General features: G+C 42.8%; 1 protein-coding gene across 1 annotated transcript; it reads right to left on the bottom strand.

Annotated features, from left to right (window-relative positions):
* Positions 1–987: 987 nt before the first annotated feature.
* Positions 988–21,667, bottom strand: LOC126990491 (multiple epidermal growth factor-like domains protein 6). Its single transcript, XM_050849083.1, has 26 exons — positions 21,534–21,667; positions 21,276–21,399; positions 21,078–21,197; positions 20,714–20,893; positions 20,291–20,448; positions 20,034–20,136; positions 19,660–19,862; positions 19,316–19,502; positions 19,094–19,219; positions 18,831–18,940; positions 17,978–18,081; positions 17,673–17,845; positions 17,450–17,551; positions 17,176–17,331; positions 16,493–16,750; positions 16,187–16,327; positions 15,906–16,022; positions 15,673–15,801; positions 15,410–15,576; positions 15,175–15,303; positions 14,925–15,087; positions 13,853–14,035; positions 13,522–13,662; positions 13,134–13,247; positions 10,183–10,317; positions 988–4,725 (listed from the first exon to the last, which is right to left on the bottom strand). The coding sequence occupies exons 1-26, from the start codon at positions 21,660–21,662 to the stop codon at positions 4,664–4,666; spliced, it is 3,714 nt and encodes a 1,237-aa protein (XP_050705040.1). The 5' UTR covers positions 21,663–21,667; the 3' UTR covers positions 988–4,663.
* Positions 21,668–22,491: the final 824 nt, after the last annotated feature.

A 22,491-nucleotide genomic window follows, 5' to 3' on the forward strand; every position in this document is an offset into this window, starting at 1 on the left:
AAACATCGCCACGGTTACCAACCAATTAAATGCATCAATGTAAAATTTCTGCTATATATATATTTTTTTCTTTTTTTCTTTTTTTACGGCGCGGCCTATTGCGGCGGTAGGCTTCCTCCCGGTGGGGCCTGATGGTCGGCCCAAGGTTTCTTCCCGGTGGGGCCTGATGGTCGGCCCAGCCCGTTCTGGCGCAGGCGAGTGTTTATAGTGGCGCCATCTTGCATTGGCTCATGCTGCCCTCCCGAAGCTCATCTTTGATCCTAGAATCTAGAGTCCGGGTAGATAGGTGGTCTTCTGGACAGCATGTGGGTAGTTTTAAGCCACTCGGCGGCGGCTGAAAAATCCCAGCTTGGTGGCACCGGGCGGGGATTGAACTTGCGTCCTCCTGAACGCGACGCCGTCACTCTGTCGACTCAGCCACCGCCTCCCCATATCACAGAAGTGTGTCACTCTATCAAGCACTGCTTACATAAGTATTTGCCACATAATATTTTCCATTATAGAACTGTACCTAAAATGCATTAATGTTTCGGTTTTCAACGTTTGTTTGATTTGCAGTGGTACCAACACTACACGGAAGGATAGCTTGGAAGGGGGAAGAGATTGTAGCCATTTGTAGGACTCACGCATACCCCTTAAAACGGAAACACACTCTCTAAGCGACGCTTTGACGAAGAGGGAAGAGCTTCACTGAAAATTCCGCCGTGTAACTCTTCGCGGGTAGAGCCCGTGACAATATTAACTTGGACAGGTCATAAATGCTTTGCATTAATAACAAATGGACAATCAAAGTAAGACTGGTAACCCAGGAATCACAGAAGTCAGGACAGACAGGATCAGGTCGATGAATTAAACTGGAGTATTTGCCATGGCAGAATGGAGTAAGTTAACATCAGACAAGGATACACTGGTGGAGAAGGTTGGGATAAGCCTTTGTATTGCTGTGGACTAGTAATGGCTGAGGATGATGATGACGGAGATGACAAGTCTGACAAAATATTTAATTTTTTTTACATCTAATTCTCCAGAACAGCATGTTTCCTAAGGTGAGCATTAATTTAAATGGTATATACAAATGTCATACATCTCTCATATCAGAGTTTAATCGTATTGCCAACATACTTTTATAGGTACACTCGTTCTGACGAAGGTCGAAGTTTGATAACACAGCTTTACTTCTTAGGTAAGTCTAGTTGCGCATGTGCAGTTATCTTTTGATCAACTGCTTACCAGGCAGTTGTACTGAATGAACGTACCAGTAAAGGAAATTGCTGGCTGACATGACATGTGCGCTCTGGTAACTCACAATTGGCAACTTTTGCCAGGTAGTATGCAGGCACACATTCAAACCGACAACTATTTAAATACAAGTTGGTTTTAACGTCATATACTGTTCAGCCCGTCAACTAAATATATAATTGGACTTACTCGGAATCTCATTTGCTCTAGGGGATACTGAGGTCGAGAAGAAAAAAATAATGAAAAAAGTTTTGCCATATATGACTTGAAACTCAGGATACGTTTGAAGAATGTTTTCCTTTACTCTGTATGCATAGGCTATGGATGTTTTAAATGCATGGTGTCATGCTGCAAGACATCATGAATTTAAAATGTCCTGCAGGTCATTAAAAACAGTGCATTTGCATGTGAAAATTTAAATGTTATCCAAATGGACGTACATTTTTTTTCTTCACAATTCACCATACGTTGTAAAATGTCGCGGCTGCTTGACGATACGTTGTCATGACGTCACGCCAATCTGATATATATTCTATTCACTGCTGGTAGAAATTGGCCTGGCAATCTATTTGTCGCCTCATTATCAATAAACACAGCAAGTCATAGGTAAATATTTATTTCACAAATTTTTAAAGTAAAAATATCATGCTTTGAGGTACGTCCATTCAAAGTTTGGAAAACTTGTATTACCCTTACTTATTTTGAGATTTGGATAAGTTTCACACATTTAAACATAAATATTAAGTGGTAAGGAACACTCACAATCAACTAGTATATATTTCAATATTTACTACTATATGTTGCTAGTCATTCACAATGTGGTAGTGTTGTTGGAACCACTGAAATATTCTAGTTTTGCTCCTTTGTCTGTGAACTGACTTTATTTCATTGATGAGGTTCATCGGAAAGCCACTTCATTAAAAAGGGGTTTACTTTTACCAGCATTGAACATCTATTCTTTCCTCCATGAACATTCCTCAACAAATTCTTCCTTCCCGGGACCCACTCCTGTCCTGAGAGTTCCCATGACTCTAGATTTAAGATGTTGCCACCACACGTGCAGCTTTCCTGCCAAGTCTGGTAGCAGAAGGCACAAAATCAGCCTCAAAAATCACTGAAAACTGGTATACAGTACGATTTTAGTGGCAAATGTTGTGCCACACACTTTTCTTTCCTTCAGAATCTTTCTTTTTAAATAGTTGCTAGTGCGTGATAATGCCATTTCGCTCCAATATAATACTTTGGGAGTGTTTTTAAATGATTTTAAAGTACAAATCTGACGAATAAAAAAAACGGAAAAATTCGATTTTTTTCAATATCTCGACCTCAGTGTCCCCTTAAAAGGATGTTTCCACTTGGGCGTTTCCCATGTTAAATGGCTTGTAGTCTTTTCAATTTTTCTCCCTTATTTCTTAACCGATTTGCTTCATTCAAAAAGCATTTTATTCAGGAAGGATGAGGGAAGAAGGTGGAGTCCTTTATTGTTAATAAAAAAGGATTTTTTTTTGTTCGATGAAAAAAAAATAAAAGATAAATATTTTCTAAAAATCAAAATGAACTTCAAAGAAAATCTAGCAGACTCTCAGTTTTTCCTTTTGTATTGTTTCATAACCCTGAATCATTGAAACTAGTATAACAGTAAATGCCTAGGAGGAGATATTTTCTAAAGTGCAAAATCATGGTTTTGAGATATAAGTGATGAAGTTTAAATATTTTTTTAAATTTTACCTATTACACCTAGGGACCTGAAATCCACAGGATACATAGAGTATTTTGTTGGAATTATGAAAAAAATATGATATAAATCGATTTTTCACGGATAGATATGAAAAATATTAGTGACTGTTAAATTTCTTATTTTCTTAGCCAGTGGTGAGAGAAAACCTATGAGTTTCATGACAAACCAAGAAAAAAAATTCGTAAAATTAAAAAAAAATGGGTGAAAAAATGGATTGCAGCCCGTAGCGCCGCGCGAAAACTCATTCCAGCACGTTGCGATGCATGTTGCATACCACTGTATTATTTTTTCACCAGATTCATTCATATACCAAAAGAATGAGAAAAATTCACAGAATTTTAATAGCCAAAAATAAAAAAGAAAAGATTTTTTTCAAGAGCCCAATTGGAAACCTCCCCTTAATGGGCCACACATATGTTGCTGACCAACTGAAAAGTGCATGTACACACCTATCCAATTTTGTCGGTTCACATAACAAACCGACATCACGTTTTTTTTTTTAAAGCATTACATCTTTATTGTCCCATTGCATGAATTTCTTCCTACTTTGCTACTGAAACTTGCGTTACTCTCATAAGTCTTGCAAATCATGATCATGATCCCTCTCCTTTTCGTATACCTTTGCCAAAGAAGAAATGTTATGGGTCGTACATTGCAACATCAAATCAGTTCTTGTTAATATCTCATACAAATAGTAATACACTTCTCACCTTCCTCTTACCTGCATCCATTGGGGTGAGCTCACTAGTTGGTTTCTCACCATTGTAAGTAGTACTCATGTCATGAAAAATCCTTTGAGAAATTGAATAGAGGTATAAATTGAACAACTGTCAAAATAAAGTGTGTTCAAAGTTCAAACCTCATTATGATAATATCTAATTTTCGTGCCTCATGTCACTTCTGAATATTTTACTTCTCTGACATGGTTTATAATTAAAATGGAATAGTGAATATAAATTAATGAGCATAGCTATAATCTTCCGATCGTTCCCCATCAGCTGATGTGAAGCACTGGCAATAGAGTACCTCACTCCTGTGGTGCTGCATAACAATAACATATCTATAATCTCCGTATCCTTCCCCCATCCAACTGACGAGAAGCACGAACAACAAAAAGAAGTATCATTGTTGCGGAGCTGCATAACAGTTTGTTGATCAGTCCACTCTGATACTCAACAGAATGTTCCAGGCAGTTATTCACCGCAAATTTGTACATATAATAGCTTGTTTCACATTGTAAAAGGGCGGGATAATGCCACCCTCGCATACATGCTCATTAAGGTCACCAGACACATTCACCAAGGCCTCCTGAGTCACGTCTGGACGATGAAGCTCGTCATGTTCAATCTTGGAACATATTCTTGAGTAGTTTTCACATGCACATAATCTTTACAATAATCTTTCTTCATCCATTATGTTGAACATGCCGTCACCACCTGCAGCATTGCAGGCGTTAATCAACTAAGAGCGTGATGTTAACACAGAAAACGGTTCTGAAATCACATTAAGGTCCAGTACAAAATTAACATTTTCATCTCTCTGAGTCATTTAGTTAACACACACACACACACACACACACACACACACACACACACAGGAGACACAACGATTACCAACGCCTCCTTAGAGATCAGTAAGTGAATGAAGCATCATTCATAGTCGCCGCTGGACTCATTGCCTCCGTGATCAGCTCAGCTCCACCGGAATGTCAGCTCGGCCGCGTTGATCGGTTGTAGTGACGTACGAGACTGAGAGGCCAGACGGGATGGGCAGTAGGAGAAAAGGAATAGAAAATTAACATTAGTGGTAAGACGGTATCCTCAATTTTTTTGTCATCTTATATATATATATATATATATATATATATATATATATATATATATATATATATATATATATATATATATATATATATATATTTAAATATATATATATATATATATATATATATATATATATATATATATATATATATATATATATATATATATATATATATATATATATATATATATAACGGATAGCGAGACGGCCCCACGTTCAGGAGGACGCGAGTTCAATCCCCGACCGGTGCCACCAAGCTGGGATTTTTCAGCCGCCGCCGAGTGGCTTAAAACTACGCACATGCTGTCCAGAAGACCACCTATCAACCCGGACTCTAGATTCTAGGATTAAAGATGAGCTCCGGGAGGACAGCATGAGCCAATGCAAGATGGCGCCACCATAAACACTCGCCTGCGCCAGAACGGGCTGGGCCGACCATCAGGCCCCACCGGGAAGAATCCTTAGACCGACCATCAGGATCCATCGGGAAGAAGCCTACCGGCGCAATAGGCCAAGACGTAAAAAAAAAAAAAAAAAAAAAAAAAAAAATATATATATATATATATATATATATATATATATATATATATATATATATATATATATATATATATATATATATCCACACCACACTATATTCACAAAATATACACACATTTTCCCAAAATTCAAAATTCAAAATGGCGTACAACATAAATGCCTCGGAGTCCCCACCTGGGGGGGGGGGGGGGGACCACAAATTCCCCCAGGGTGGACTCCTCTTCTGGCTGCCGACTTGAAAGGTGTCTTGATAACTCTTCGAACCTCTTTCTTATCAATTTCTGCAACATTCGCGGTCTTCGTTTTAATTTTTATTCTGTGGAACACCATCTCTCCTCCTCTAAGCCTCATCTTCTCTTCCTCACCGAAACACAGGTTTCTGAGACTACTGACAGCAATCTCTACTCTGATCCCTCCTACTATCTCTATCCTAAATTTCAATCCAAAGCTGGATGTTGCGCCTACGTGCGCAACGACATCACTTGTTCTCGTGCCCACAACCTTGGTTCTTCAGAATTTTCCACTATCTGGCTAAGACTTCATTGTAATTCTATTACTAAATACATCTGAGCTGTTTATCTCTACTCTACTGTTGCCTCTCTTTCAATCTTCTATCGATATTTTCACGCTGACTGCTCTTCTGAACTTGCTAACTGCATGCCTCCACCTCTCCTGCGGCCTCGCCTCACACGACTTTCTAATCAAGCTCATCCCTATACTGTCCAAACCCCTTATGCAAGAGCTAACCATCATCTTCACTCTTTCATCCCTCACGCTGGTAAATTCTGGAATAATCTTCCTTCATCTGTATTTCCTCCTGCCTACGACTTGAACTCTTTCCAGAGGAGGGTATCAGGACACCTCTCCTCCCAAAATTGACCTCTCTTTTTGGCCACTCCTCAATACTCTATTCAGGAGCAGTAAGTAGAGGGCTTTTTTTTCATTGTTTTTTTTTTCACGCCCTTGATCTGTCTCCTTTTCTGCAAAAAAAAAAAGAAAAAAAAAATTCTTTGACTACGTGAACTCAAAGTGGAACACATCTTTACCCACTCTCCCTTCGCTGAAATCTCTATCCTAGGAGATTTCAATGTTCACCACCAGCTCTGGCTTTCATCCTCTCACTGACCAACCTGGTGAACAAACATACAACTTTGCTCTCCTCAACGATCTAGAGCAGTTAGTTCAGCACCCTACACGTATTCCCGACCGTCTTGGAGACAGGCCCAACATACTAGACCTCTTCCTTACCTCTAACCCTTCTACCTACTCTGTCAAACTGTCCTCTCTGTTGAGCTCCTCCGATCACAACCTCATTTCTGTATCCTGTCCAATCACTCATGTACATCCTCTGGACCCAGAGAGTGGGTAAAGATGTGTTCCACTTTGAGTTCACGTAGTCAAAGAATTTTTCATATTTTTTATTTTTTTATTTTCATGACGATCAAGAATCGATCGATTTAACAATTCGTTTATGAAAAGTTAGGATGGAAAACTGGTTTAACGATAGACTTATATGGTTTCCTTGCTCTTCACATGGGTTTCATAATTCAGTAAACATGAGGATAAGGTAGAACATGTACTAATACAACAATTACAGTTATAAAACTCTTTGGGCCCGCTCATTTATTACAGCCATAGGCGGCGGGGGAGGGTGGCTTTTAGGGCTTGAGCCCCAGATCTTTCATCAAAAGCCCCAGATCTTTTTTAAGGTTTTAAGGTGTTAAGATATATTTTTTTTACTTAATTCCTTATACAGTAACTTAATTCTAGTGTAGGACATATCATAAATTAATTGTGTCATAATACCAAAGTCCCTTAAGTCCCCAGAAGTCATTATCTATGTTTTTTTTTCCCCAGGGGATCATACACCCGGACCCCTCCCCTTTGTCAGACAGGGTTTAAGTCCCCGATGTCTACAGTGTCTGGCATCGCCCCTGATTACAGCAGAGGATACTATCTGATGTTGCACCAGACAGGCTATATTTAGTGACATCACTGTCATCGTAAATCTGTAATTTTGCATATTATATATATATATATATATATATATATATATATATATGTATATATATATATATATATATATATATATATATATATATATATATATATATATATATATATATATATATATATATATATATATATATATATATATATATATATATATAACTACACAAGTGTTGGGCATGGCGTCGATGGGGATAAGTATCGCGATGGCGAGCGGACACGACTGCAACACCACATACGACCGTGACTTCAGAGCGATAGGGGTGGGCAGGTACCGGTACTAACGGTACCAGCTAAACGGTACGGTACCGGTACCAGATTGCTCGGTACCGGTACCAGTTGCTCGGATTTATTTATTGGATTTATTGATAATTATTCTTCATGTCCGATTTTTTTTTTAGGTTGCTAATAAATATTGTTATTGTTATTAGACTATGATCGAGTACATCCATAATAACTATACATGCTATTTTTTTATCGAAAAAAAAATATTCACATCATTCAGAGAGAGAATCACCACTTAGTAAGTGGATATCTGGGTGATATGGGTAGTGGGTACTCGATCATAGTCTAATAACAATAACAATATATATTAGCGTTTTCTAAAGACTCGTGGGACTCACTAACTTTTAACCCAAGACTTCGTTTTCTTTTTACTTGCCACTGTTAAATTCGTATGACTCGTTAACTTTTAGAGAGAGAGAGAGAATCATATTTATCAATAAAGGATTAACGAAAAGAGAGAGAGAGAGATCATATTTATCCAATAAAGCATTAACGAAAAAAGTTTGAATCCCTTGGCGAGAGTTTCTGGCTATAAAGAATTGCATGATGAATTATATAAGATGATTAAATATTGGAGGTGTAGCAGGCGAGAGAGAGAGAGAGAGAGAGAGAGAGAGATCACCACTTAGTGAGTGGATATCTCGGTGATATGGGTAATGGGTACTCGATCATAGTCTAATAACAATAACAATATTTATTAGCAACCTAAAAAAGAAAAAGAATCGGACATGAAAAATTATCCAGTAACTCCAATAAATAAATAAAATAATGGAAACGGGAGCTGTGATGGAAACGGAAAGCAGGACAAAATGGTGGGAACTTGGGGAGACGGTCAGCGGGGCAGTGACTCAGCGTCTACACAAAGGGCCCATACCACATGGAGGCGGGCGAGCGCCGAGCGTCACTAAGATCCTAACGGTACCGGTACTAGCGGCAATGTGCAGTGCCGAGTGATCATTAAGCTTCCCGGAACCCAAGTGATCATGATGCTTCGCGGTACCAGTATCGATACTCATGGAAGTGAGGCGTAATAACCTCACAATCCTTGTCTACCGTAGCCAACAGCGAAAATTCCAAAGCCCTTGGGGTCATTCTATCAGTTGTCCATCACTTTTCACGCATATTTTAAACACTTTTGACATTACAAGACACGTATGCAATGCTTACAAACCGCAGTTTGAACGGCGTGTGGGATGTCGCAGCGGCCCGAGGCTCTGGTACAGGGAGTCAGGGACAGGACACGTTACGTTAACATCCGGATTTCCGACCCCGACTTCGAACCACCTTATTAACAAAATACAGCCATAACTTCGATTTATCATTATTATATATTATAATTTTATTATTCGTGCAGCATATACGCCACCGAATTCCATCATTGGTGTATATCCCCAACGAAAAAAAAATCCGTGGAATTATCGTATCATATCGTACGGTTTGGTAAAACTATCGCACAAAACGTACGATTATTAAAAACACTATCGTACATCGTACCAAGGGTAAAATTATCGTACTTGTACGAAAATTATCGTACGGTTGGCAACCCTGGTCAGTGTACCCCAGGATACCTCATGCGCGGAAGGGTACGGTTTTATTCAAAAGAGTGTCCCGACATGTTACTATATAGACATTGGGTCGGCCCAGCCCGTTCTGGTTCAGACGAGTGTTTATAGTGGCGCCATCTTGTTTTGGGTCATGCTGCCCACAGGCTGCCACTTGGTGTAGTGTCGTGAGACATCCCATCCTGAACTTGCATCGCGGAACCCAATCTTTACTATCATAGAGCAACTAAGTGAAGCATCTAAGTGTAAAAAGTACCAAGGAGAACCTAAAAAGCCATGCAAAATGGAACAGGTCACAAGAAGAAGACGTGATTGTTGATATCCTAGCTATATACATACATACGTCATCATTTGCTTTTATGATAATATAAATAAATTTGGGTGGGACAGATCCCGACAAGCAGTTGACAAAAGACACGGTACCGTGTCGAAATTCATGTATGTTTTCAGGATGTGATGTCTCACGATACGGGATGTCTGACGACACCACACCGGAGCTCATCTTTGAGCCTCTCTTTGGAGAGGTAATCTAGAGTCCGGGTTGATAGGTGGTCTTCAGGGCAGCATGTGGGTAGGTCACTCGACAGTGATTGAAAAAAAAAGAGAAAAACAGCTGTGCGGCAGCCAGGATTCAACCCGTGTCCTTCCTGGAGCTCCCGAACGCGACGGAGGTACGCTAACCGCTCAGCCACAGACTCCCCAAATATATATATATATATATATATATATATATATATATATATATATATATATATATATATATATATATATATATATATATATATATACACACACACACACACACACACACACACACACACACACACACACGAACTAGTAAATTAGTATCACTGAAAGCCAATCAGGATTTTATACTTACTTCGGTCTCCTGAGTGCATTTGAGGAGAACAACAGCATTAGTTATATGGATAGAAACTCGTAGGGAATATAATCATTGTCAGGGCAATGAGACTTGGGACTTACCGTCCTCCTCACGGCAGGTGGGCCCCAGCCAGCCTGGTGTGCAGGCACAGTGTCCTGTGGCGGGGTGACAACTGCCTCCATGGTGGCACTCACACACCTGCCGGCACCCGTGGCCATATACACCTTCTCCACATGCTGCAACATAGAACAGTGCTGCACTTAATGACTTGAAAGGCATTGTAATAATGTGTATCCTCGTATATTAGCTGATTTACATGATTTTGTATTATGTCATGCATACCTTTACTGATATATTTACTTAACAATTATCGGATCATTTGAATGAAAAATAGCCATTAAAGAAAAGTCGAGATTCCAGAATAATCAACCAATTCCAATGAAAAAATAATATTTGCCTAACAAAATCCCCAATTAACACTGCGACACAGACTTGGTTTTTATCTTTTGAGTCAATGGCATTTTTTTTCTAGATTATACATAGAATACAGTGGGATATGCTGCAACGAAAGGATATTACTATGCGTTATGCTATAACGAAGGATTTTTTATTGATATAATTTAAATGATACAAAAAACGTTACAATGAACGCGGATGTATAGCAGCAGCGGGACGTCTTTATTCTGTGGCATGTCAGCGTCATGTTTTCAAATGTTTCTAAGGTTTAACGATGAAGTTACGTTACATTTTTTTTATAGTGAAAACGTGGAAAAAGTATAGCAGATCTGTGTTAAATAATTTATAGCTAATAATCTGTACAATGCTTAAAAAATACAAGGGAAATTTGCTGCTACCCTTTAAACATTTTGGAAAAAAATAGGAATGAAATCGAGCGTGAAAGTAGTCATGGTATGTGAGAGCGAACCCGCTCAGCCGCAGGCGGCGGGCTCTTCTGTAGGAGGTTATACATACATTCCCTTGTCTTTTAGTGACCCAAGGAGGGTCAAGGAGAGCGAAGGCCCCCTCAAGGAGAGAGTATGCGCATTCCTTTTGTATTTTTAAGCAGCCTGTGGCGGTGTGTTTGCACACTTTATTGTCTTTTCTTACTTGTTTTAACATCTATGCCGTTTCCTATGGGTTTCAGGAAGTTTCAAGGTTAATGAGAAAAATATATGACAACAAAAGGGTAATTCATAAGGTAAGATATGGGGGCGTTAGTAAAACCAATTTTTACCGTGTTGAATGATAACTTTGGTCTTGGCTGGGGAGCGGGAACTAATTACCATAAATACATGTATTTCAGTATATACTTTTGTGGTTTTGAGATAAAAGCTACTAAAGTTATTGTTTCTTATACCATTACTTCTATATATTATATGTATACCCTTTATGAGTTAGAACCACTTATAAATAACCATGAAACATCAATCTCCATAAATTCAATAGTATTCCCACAGAATTCTAGTCCATATACATATAGTATAACTTACCTTCTACCCCCTTTTGAAAGGTATTCTTCTCTCAAAGGCGAGGGTGTCTTTAGGTATGCACCATCCTCGTCGTTGCCAGGTTTGCTCTTTAAAACCTCCAGTTTTTGCTTTCTCTCGTGTTGTTTCGGTCATTGTACTCGTTCATTTCCTGTCTCCTGGATTCTAATGACTTATGATATGATGTCTTTTGCTTATATATATATATATATATATATATATATATATATATATATATATATATATATATATATATATATATATATATATATATATATATATATATATATATATATATATATAGATATTTATTTTTATTTATATATATATATTTTTTTTTTTTTTATTTATTTTTTTTTTATTTTTTTATTTTTACGTTTCGCATATGATGCCTGTGTCGTGTTCCTGCCTGTCCCGCTATTTATGGCTGTCCTCCAGCGAATTGCGCATGCTCAGAAGCGAATGTAAACAAACAAAGACTTGTTGATAAGCAGAGCTGTTCTCACGCATCCCCAAACAGCATGGCTTTGCTCACTTCGCTCGCCCCCCTCCCCACCTCATGAACCTATGATGCCCTCTAGACCCCCTCAAAATCTGTCAAAATTACGAGCCTGCATATAGGCACGCCAAGATAGTTTTGTTTTTTTGAAAATAGCAAGATGCTATTTCCCGTAAATTTACTGATGAATCACTGCATGAAGGCTATTTATTGGCCCTTCACTTCACTTATTACAAAAAAAAGAGCGCTGCACTGGATTCATGAATGTTTTTCTATGAAAGAATAAAACAATATGCTTTCCCGTGCTTGAGAACACTGGGGGACAGCCATGTACACGCGACCAGCTGCGTACACGAATTCGTGTTCATTGAGATCCGCCTTTTACTTTGTACACAAAACGGACCGCCAGAATCAGGAGGGCAGCCAGAAACACGACACCGGTAGGTTTTCTTGGTGGGGTCTGGTGGTCGATCCCAGCCCAATATGGCGCAGGCAAGTGTTTACTGTGGCGCCATCTGTACAAAATTGCTAATAAGTCTCTAGATACCAGTGAATCCCATGAAAATTTGAATTTCGGGAATTTTTCAGAAAAAAAAAAAAATCTCAAGAGTACTTGTACATTTGCATGAAACACTATGCAGCATCTATCAAGTGGATGTAGGGAGGGGAGTCAGCAAATCAGTCATAACTTGTTTATTTTCGTGAATTTTTCTATAAAGTTGACATTTCATTCTATGCAGTCCCCATCCATACACTCATTACAATGTCCATTCTTGCTATACTTTTGTAACTGTTTTGTAATGATGGTGCTGTATCTTGAATGCATTATGAGAAGGTTTTGTTTTGACTGTACTGCGAGGAGTTTGCTATATGAATATTGCATGTATATGTATTGACGCGCACATTCACGCATTTATGGGATGCCCACCACATTACGATAACATTTCCAATCACAGAATTAAGTAAGCCAACAAGTAATGTCATCAGTTTCCCAGGTGAGAAATGGAAAGACACCGATAGCAACGAAGAGTAAGGTGCTGAAAGTGGGAGTGTAGAATGTACTCACGCATAGCACAATTTGTTCCTGTTCTGCCTGGCGGACACTGGCATTCCCCTGTCTCCTTATTGCAGGGGTATGGCCCGCAGTGGCACTTCTGGCGGCAGTGAGCACCGAACATGCCTGTGGAGAAAGTGTGGTTATGAGATCTATGGCGCGATCACATTTTCAATAAAGTAAAGGAAATTTGAAAAGGTAAATGTAAGTACGAGCTAAACTATTTAATGATGAAAAAAATCACTGATGAACATTGATTTTGATGTTCCAAACGTGTCTTCGAGTGATTTACGAAATTCATAAAAAAATAAACCGTATCTAGGCCAGTAATTACATTGTATTGGAGGAGCAGAATCGGAAAGATGGCTATGGCCTATTAAAAGCAAAGGTGTTACATTACCTGAAGGACAGACGTCATTACACGTGTCGCCCATAAAGCCAGGCAGACAGCGACACTGGCCATTCTGGGGGTCACAGGTGGCACCGTTGCGGCAATCACACACGCGGGTGCAATATGCCCCGTGGAACCCTGGGGGGCAGTCTAACGGGGGAGAGCAAGAACTGTAGCCATGCCACTCAGCACGAAAACTAATATTATGTAAAAAATGTTTGAAGGTTTGTGCATGTGAAAAGACAGACGAAAGTCATAACTTTTAAAGTGAAAAAAAAAAAAAGCATATCAGTTTTTCATTTCAAGGATTACATCATAGAAAAAAAAATGTTTAACTCACTCAGTTCACAGTAGCGTCCGTAGCGGCCTGACCCACACTCGCAGCAGCCTGAGAAGCGGTCACAGGAGGTGTTGTGGTGGCAGGCACAGTCCATGCGGCAGTCTGGTCCGTACTTGCCCGACTCACACACCTGGTCGCAGTGTGGCCCGGTCCATCCCAGGCCACACTGACACTCCCCGGTGGCTGTGAAGCAACAGTAGAAATGACCTTTGATTTATATATTACTTTTTTAACAGCAAATTTGACAGCCCCAGGGTAGAGAGAGAGAGAATGTCACTGCTCCCCCAAAAAGCGAAAAATATGAACATCTAAATTATTAATTAAGAATCAGCCGAAGTGTCTTGATACTCCCCTCTTGAATGAGTTCAAGTCTTAGGCGGGAGGAAATACAGATGAAGGAAGCTTATTTCAGAGTTGACCTGCGAAAGGGATGAAAAACTGAAGATGCTTGTTAACTGGCATAAGCGATATGAACATCATAGGGGCTAAGCTAGCGTAGAAAGCTTGTGCTGCGAGGCTCCAGGAGGGTTGGGGCCATGTAATAGCAAGTTCAGAAGAACAGTTAACATGAAAATAGCAGTGAGAGACAGACAGTGATCCAAAATGTCGGCGGAATTTAAAAAATAAAAGTCAATCAGAGGAGAACTGCTAAGTGAAAAGCCTTTGTGTCTACTCTGTCCAAAAGGGCTGTGTGTGGAACCCGCCCACACATGAGACGCACAATCCATACGTGGATGGACAAGGCCTTTGTGTACATGGATAGCCACAGGTGGAGAAAAAACAGGTGAAAACAATAAAAAAAACGCCTAACCTCGAATCACCACGATTCCTTCGAAGCGTATGGAAACTAATTTGCTTCCCAGATTTGTCTTAGACTAGGCTTTTCTGAATTGTATTGGTGGAACAATGAAAGACGAATGGCAAGATTATAGAAAATAAGAAAAAAATGAGAGGATAGAGTTCAATGAACATTTTTTTCTGAATATGAAACTTTAGTCAAAGTTTTGCCAATTTAGGTAATTTGCATTCTGATGGGATTATGATAGAAATTGCTTCAGCGTTGTGTTGTCACCTGGATGGCAAAGTGCATCGTTTTGGCAGTGGCACTGAGAGGAGCAGTGGCGGCCCCAGGTGCCCGGTGAGCAGGTGGTCTCACAGAGCTGCCCCGTGTACCCCGCCGGACAGCTGCACGCCCCGCTTGAGTCACACACCCCGCCATGCTGACACTCACACGTCTGCCGGTAACGCATTACAAAGTGTCACTGTAGGTTCGGGATCACACAGCAAGTACTCATCCACATGCATACCGTGACAAGCCGTACCTGGTTGCATCCCGGCCCATAGGTGCCGGCAGGACAGGCGAGGGAGCACGTGGCACCATAGTAGTCGTCGCGACACTGGCACTGACCCGTTACACGGTCACATGTTCCCCCGTTTTTACACTGACATTTCTGTTTAGGAGGAAAGTGAAAATGTTACGCTCAGCAGTGTTTATCTGATGATGAGTCCATAGTAGTAATGGCTTGGGGAGCACACAATCGGTCTTGTAAAACTCACCTGTTTACAGTCGACTCCATAGCGTCCCCTTGGACACCCTCTGCGGCACTTCCTGCCCCTCAGCCCCGCGGGGCAGAAACACTCGCCAGTCATGGGGTCGCAGAGAGATGATCCGGCACACTTACACTTCTGGCGGCAGCCCTCTCCCCACAGCCCCTCGGCACAATCTGTGGAGGAATCGAGTTGTTTATATGCGGTAGGATGAGTACATTATGTACTACAATGGAAGCCAAACAAGTAATGACGGTGAGAAGCTGACTCACACTGGTGGCACTGCTGTCCCTCACGGCCTGGGAGACACGCGCACTTTCCACTCACGTGATCACACGGTTGGGATGGGCCACAGCGACACTCCTTGCTGCACTCCACCCCGTACTGACCCAAGGCACAGACTGGAATGACAAATCATTGTATTTAATTGTCTGTCCATCAGGTCTTATATCTTCACACGGGTATCCCTGGAAACCAAGCAGGTGGTTAAGTGTTGGGTACTTACTGAACTGACACTTGTCACCGATGAAGCCTGGCGGGCACTGGCACTGGCCTGTGATGGGTTGGCAACGCGCCTCCTGCTCGCAGTCACACACACGCTCACACCCCGCGCCCCATTTCCCTGCAAGAAAGCATCGTGGCGGTCACCGCCGGTATTGTATGATCAGCACAACTCGCTGCGCGCGCGCTCGCGCGCGTACACACACACACACACACACACACACACACACACACACACACACACACACACACATTATAAAAAGCTTAGGATAAAACTTAACTAACCTAGTGGGCAAGACTTGTTGCAGTGGGGCCCCCACCAGCCTGCCATACACTTGCAAGCACCGCTCACTGGGTCACACTCGCCGCCGTTCGCACACTGGCACGTGAGGCTGCACCCTGGTCCGTACTTCCCTGGCCCGCACCCTGCAAGGCCAAGACTTAGGCACGGAATCAAACATATGACTGCAAGTGTATTCCCCTCAATAATAAAAATACACACACAGTGTCATAACCTTCACAAGAAAATTTAAGTGCTTTTATATGTATGAAAGGATCTACAGCTTTTCAAGACATCGTGTCTTTTCTAACCTCGCTCGCAGTAGGTGCCGGTGTAGCCAGGTGGACACACACATGCTCCTGTGTTGTGCTGACAGCTGGCGCCATGCCGACACAGGCAGGTATGCTGACATTCACTGCCGAAGGTGCCGTTAGGACACCTGTCTTGACATGTAGCACCGATGTAGCCAGCAGGACACACACACGCCCCGGACACGCGGTCACAGACCCCTCCATTGTGACACAGACACACATGCTGACAGTCGCTTCCCCACCGGTCACTCGGACAGGCTGCGGACGATACAGAAAATCATAATAACACGTACTGAGCACGTGCTTCACTAAAATAATAATACTGAGCAAAAATAAACAGTTATCGTGAAGGAAGCAATGTAATGGCAGACTGTAAAAAAACTAAAGGTGGTCAGCTAGGTATGAAACTGCTGAGACTAGTATGTTATAAAATAATAATGCCTCACTCACTCCTGGAACAATGGTGGCCATGCTTGCCCGGTGGACATGAGCACACTCCCTGATGGTAGTCAGTTAAGAAAACTGCCGAGACTTGTAGGTGATCAAAATAATGCCACACTCACTCCTGGAGCAGTGGTGGCCGTGCTTGCCCGGTGGACATGAACATTGAACACACTCCATGAGGTTAGTCACTTAAGAAAACTGCCGAGACTTGTAGGTTATAAAAATAATGCCACACTCACTCTTGGAGCAGTGGTGGCCGTGCTTGCCAGGCGGACATGAACACACGCCCGTCGCCGGGTTGCAGGTTGCCCCCTTGTCACAGTCACACTGATAGCGACACTCCACGCCCCAGAAGCCGTCCGGGCACGGCCTGGAGCAAAACGTTCCTCGCCAGCCTGAGGAGGGTTAGAAACAAGTGGTTACCTCATAAAATTATGATAAATGAACCTTCCATTTATGTGAATAGCAAATGGAACACAGTTATTTTGGAGTGGAGTGTAGTGGGAGACTCGCCTGGCTTGCAGACACAAGCGCCAGAGATGTGGTCACACTCGGCTCCATTGGCACAGCTGCAGTTCATGGCACATCCGGCCCCATAGCGGCCCCCCTCGCACGCTGAAAGATATTTTGGTCAACAGTTCGTATTAAGGCAAACAGTAAGACTTCCTGATAGGGTTCATTAAGTCTATAATAGTTTCAAAAATTTGTTTAAAACTCAGACCCTTGCGGTACTCACGGATGTCGCACTGACGGCCCCGCCATCCTGGGGCGCAGCTACACTGCCCAGTCACACGGTCACAGCCGCCGCTGTTATTGCAGTCACACACTGACACACAGTCCTCCCCGAATCGTCCCAGAGGGCACGGCTGACCGCAGCTGAAACCTGTGAATCCTGCAAGACACTGGCACCTGTGTGGACAGAATTAGAGAGAATATGAACACATGCAATGAAGTAATGATGAAACTCAGGTAATACCTTCACCATCTGACATGCACTTTTCAGATGTTCCAAGCCCTGAAAAAAAAAAAACGCACACTCACCTGCCTGTTTCGTGGTGACATGAGGCACCATTCAGACATCCACAAGTTTCACTGCAGTTGACACCGTGCCGGCCAGCGGGGCACCGCGCCTCACAGGTCGGCCCCTGAGACACGGACTGTGTTGTGAATGGGACTGCAAACACACACACACACACACACACACACACACACACACACACACACACACACACACACACACACACACACACACACACACACACACACACGCAATATATATATATATATATATATATATATATATATATATATATATATATATATATATATATATATATATATATATATATATATATATATGTATACACACACACACACACACACACACACACACACACACACACACACACGCTAATCAACCTATCAACCCGGATTCTAGATTCTCTCTCTAAAAGCGATCAAAGATGAGCTCTCGGTGGGAGGAGGATGGCAGCATGAGCCAAGCAAGATGGTGTCACCATAAACACTTGCCTGCGCCATTACGGGCTGGGGCCGACCATCAGGCCTCACCAAGAAAGCCTACCGGCCTCATAGGCAATAACGTTAAAAAAATAATCTCTTTAGTGTAGTGACTGGCATGCTCGCATCACAAACGATAAGTCCCAGGTTCGAATCCCGAGCAGAGTAGAGATGGATAGATGTATCTCCTTTAAATATCTGTCCCCTATCCACTCAACAGTGAATGGGTACCGGGTGTCAGTCGGGGGTTGTGTCCCGCCTCCCGTCACCTGAGCTCCAACGGGAAGGGAAGTGGCTAGGGATGGCGAGCTCAGAGCGTGGTCTGACCAAGATGAATTACACACGTCAGGCTCACGTGTCATTACTTGTCACTCACCACGTATCCTGAAGAACAGTGGCACTCTCCGGTTACAGGGTTGCACGTGGCACCGTTCTTGCACTCACACTTCTTCAGGCAGCTCTGGCCATACTCCCCACCAGAGCACGCTGGTAAGAGAAGTAACTTTAGTGCTATGGGGAGGTACAATAGTTATCACATTTAATTGCTTTTTCTTAAAAAACAAAACAAAAAAAAATCTGAAATGCTTGAGCCCAAGTGAATCCCTCCACAGAGTCTACTGTTCTTAAGGATCCACTGACCTTGGTTACAGTTGGGTCCTTTCTTCCCGGCAGGACAGAGACACACGCCGGTGCTGGGGTCGCAGGGCCGCATACCACATATGCACGTCTTCAAGCACCCCGGCCCGTAGTGTCCTGCCGCACACGCTGTAGACATGTATTGTCAGTATCAACAGCTCGATATAGATGCACATTCCTATCATATGGCAGTAATCAACAGGAAGTTAGGCAATAGTGACTTACGTGTGTTGCAGTCCGTTCCCATGAAGCCTGGAGGACAGTCTAGGCCACAGACACCTGTAGCGGGGTGGCACGTGGCCCCGCTAGCACACTGACACTCGTGCAAACACCCTGCGCCCCAGCGACCCTCAGGGCACTCCTTGGAACAGTCCTCGCCAACGTATCCTGGCTTGCACTCACACACACCGCTCTTAAAGAGAGGTGTGAATTCGAGAAGTTTTATTGATCACGAGTGAAATGACATTTGTAGGTTAAAACGGAATATGTACTAATAGCAAAAGAAAAAAAAACATTATAGGGAAACCGCAAAAAGATCATGAAACCATTCATATCATAAATGATCTTACTTCTGGATGGCACCGTGACGTCGAACGGGCCTGACACAGGCACTGGTGGCGGCAGTTTGGGCCCCACGTGAGGGAAGGGCACGGCATGTTGCACTTGGGCCCGAAGCGTCCAGGGTCACACTCGCAGAAGCCGAAGACTTTGTTGCAGCGCATGTTGGGGCACATCATGGGGCAGCGCCGGTCACACTGCACCCCGTAATACCCTGGGAGGACAAGGCGAGGATGGTGTCAGTGTTAGGAAGTGTTTGTTAGGTTATGTGCTGTTAAACAGGTTTTGTTTCTCGACCCTCTTAATTCCATTAGTAAAAATGGTAAACCTATATTGATTAGTATATATAGGTATTGTATGAATAAGTGATGAGCTGATATACTACCTGCCGGACAGCCATCTTCGCAGTGGTCGCCGGACACACTCGGCGGACACGTGCATTTGCCGGTCACCGCGTCACACGTGCCGCCATTCTCACAACGACACACCTACGATGGATAAAGGTATTTTATAAATCCTTTGGAACTCTTTATGCACAAGGAGAGGGTAAGTACAGATTATGAATGAGTTACTTAAACCTAACTCTGGCAATGGTGACCCAAGCGGCTGTGCTGCCAGGGGTCTTGGCGCTGCGGGACTCACCTCGTTACAGCCACGCCCATAGAAACCTGCTGGACAGTCGAGGTCACAGAGGTCGCCAGTCCGGCCCGGCGGACACACACAGCCCGACGCGTCACACTCCCCCAGACACTCGCCACACGTTAAGGAGCAGTTAGGTCCAAAGTTTCCTGCAACGCATCCTGCGGGATACATTTTCCTGTTAGACACTTGCAGAAGGGTATCCTTGTTCTCTCCTTATCGACTCTTCACATTTTCCGTCTCAAAAGTAGCCTATCATATTCTTGCCCATTGATATACTGAAGTATTGCATGGCATGTAGACCAGGGTGAATTAGAATTCTTTGATTTTATTTTCCTTTTTTGCCCTCTTTTAGGAGAAATGTAGAGTCGTCTGTTTGGCATTTATAAACAGACCACATGGATGCAGGTCCACGCGTCCACTCACGTGTCTGGAGTGTCGTAATCTTGCTGTACTCGGCGTAGGTCACGTCGTTCCATAAGTCTCTGTTCCTAGTTCCAGAGCTGTTCAGCATCGGCGAGTCGTCCTCCAGGGTCGTAGTGCCAATGTCCTGATCACCACGGATGCTGAGCCCAGAGTAGTCGATGTCGTAGTCCCCGCCCACCACTGTGAGCCGTAAACCGAACTTTAAATTGCTTGTTATTGTTGCTGTTGTTGTTGTTCGAAAATGCGTTATTCGGTATCTTTATTTACTGTAATATGTATTACATTTGTTGTCATAAACTACCAAGGGCTTCATTCATGAAAACACTTAAAAATGGCAGCGATGGTGAGGTGGCTGAAAACTCACTGTCACAGTGAACACCGTCGACTAACACGTAGCCTCTGCGGCAGGAACACGTGAAGGAGCCAACGGTGTTCTGACACTCGTGTTCGCAACCACCGTTTTCCATCGAGCACTCGTCGACATCTGTTGGTAAATAGATAAGTTACCTTCTTCATCAAAGGAGGATAAGTAGAGAGGAGTCTTTGGCAATGGGTTACTCACCCAGACAAGTGAAGGTGTCAGAGCTCAGCGTGAAGCCTTGGGTACAGGCGCACGCATAACCCCCGGCTGTGTTGATACACTCCTGCTGACACCTGTGGGTCCGCGCTCCGCACTCGTTCTCATCCTGACGCGGTAAATAGAAAATGGTAACGACTAGGACACTGGACGTGTAAGCAAAACAATATATACTCATATTTATAAGACATTCCTCAAGATTTGATTCGGCTGCGCCGTTCGATCTGCATCACGATGCCTCACCTGGCAGGTGCGGCCATCTGTCTTCAGCTCGTAGCCCGGGTGACAGGTGCACACGGCACCACCTGGGCCGTGGCGACACATGTGTTGGCAGCCACCGTTGTTTTCGAGGCATGAGTTGATCACCTCCATGTCGATCACTGCAGAGGAACGGACGAACGCGATTATTTTCTCGTCATTTTTTGTTTGGGCAGACGAAATAATGGGAGTTTTCTCTCCTTAGAAGTGTTGCCGAAGAAAAAGAGAAACGACGATTAAATGAGGTTTCTTTATACTACTATGCTCACAGTGTCTTGCAATATAACATGATGTCAAAAAGAAATCTTAGTAGTCATGATTAAAGATCATCAGACTTAAATAACTATAAGAGGGAAATGATACATTGATAACACAATATGTTTGGTCTTATGTCATATGTGTGCGGTGTGCGATTCCTGCTTTACCTAAACGCCTTATCAGACCTTTCTGTCTTATATTGTCTGCCTTTCAGGGATCTTACTGAAGCAGGATCTGTTGTCAGTGCCAGTTGATAACCCGTGTTACAGACCACTCGTAGGAGGCCCCATGTGTTTGCGGCACTGGTGGCTGCATGTATCAGGGATCGCACACTCGTCAAGGTCAACTTGTGAAACAAGGTCGTTGGTTAAGTGGAAACCTCTTCTGCAGCTGCAGCGGACATGGCCTTGCTCTGTCAAACAGGTTTGTTGACACCCGCCGTTGTCCAGGAAGGCACAGGTCAAGAGCTCACACCGCACCATCCCTTGAGTCTGTACCTGAAACACAAAGGACGCCATCATCAACATGGGAGTTTGAAACTTTGTGCTGTGTAATACCTGGCGCACTGAAAAGACTTGAACCTGAGTAGAAGTAAAAGGTCATGGACAAAATAAGACCAGTGTGGACTAACAGATATTCCCAGTGACAACGACTCCTTTTTACCTGTCCCACAAAACTGAAACTT

The sequence above is a fragment of the Eriocheir sinensis genome, unplaced genomic scaffold (genome assembly GCF_024679095.1).
Source record: "Eriocheir sinensis breed Jianghai 21 unplaced genomic scaffold, ASM2467909v1 Scaffold1693, whole genome shotgun sequence".
In the NCBI taxonomy this organism is placed as follows: Eukaryota; Metazoa; Arthropoda; class Malacostraca; order Decapoda; family Varunidae; genus Eriocheir; species Eriocheir sinensis.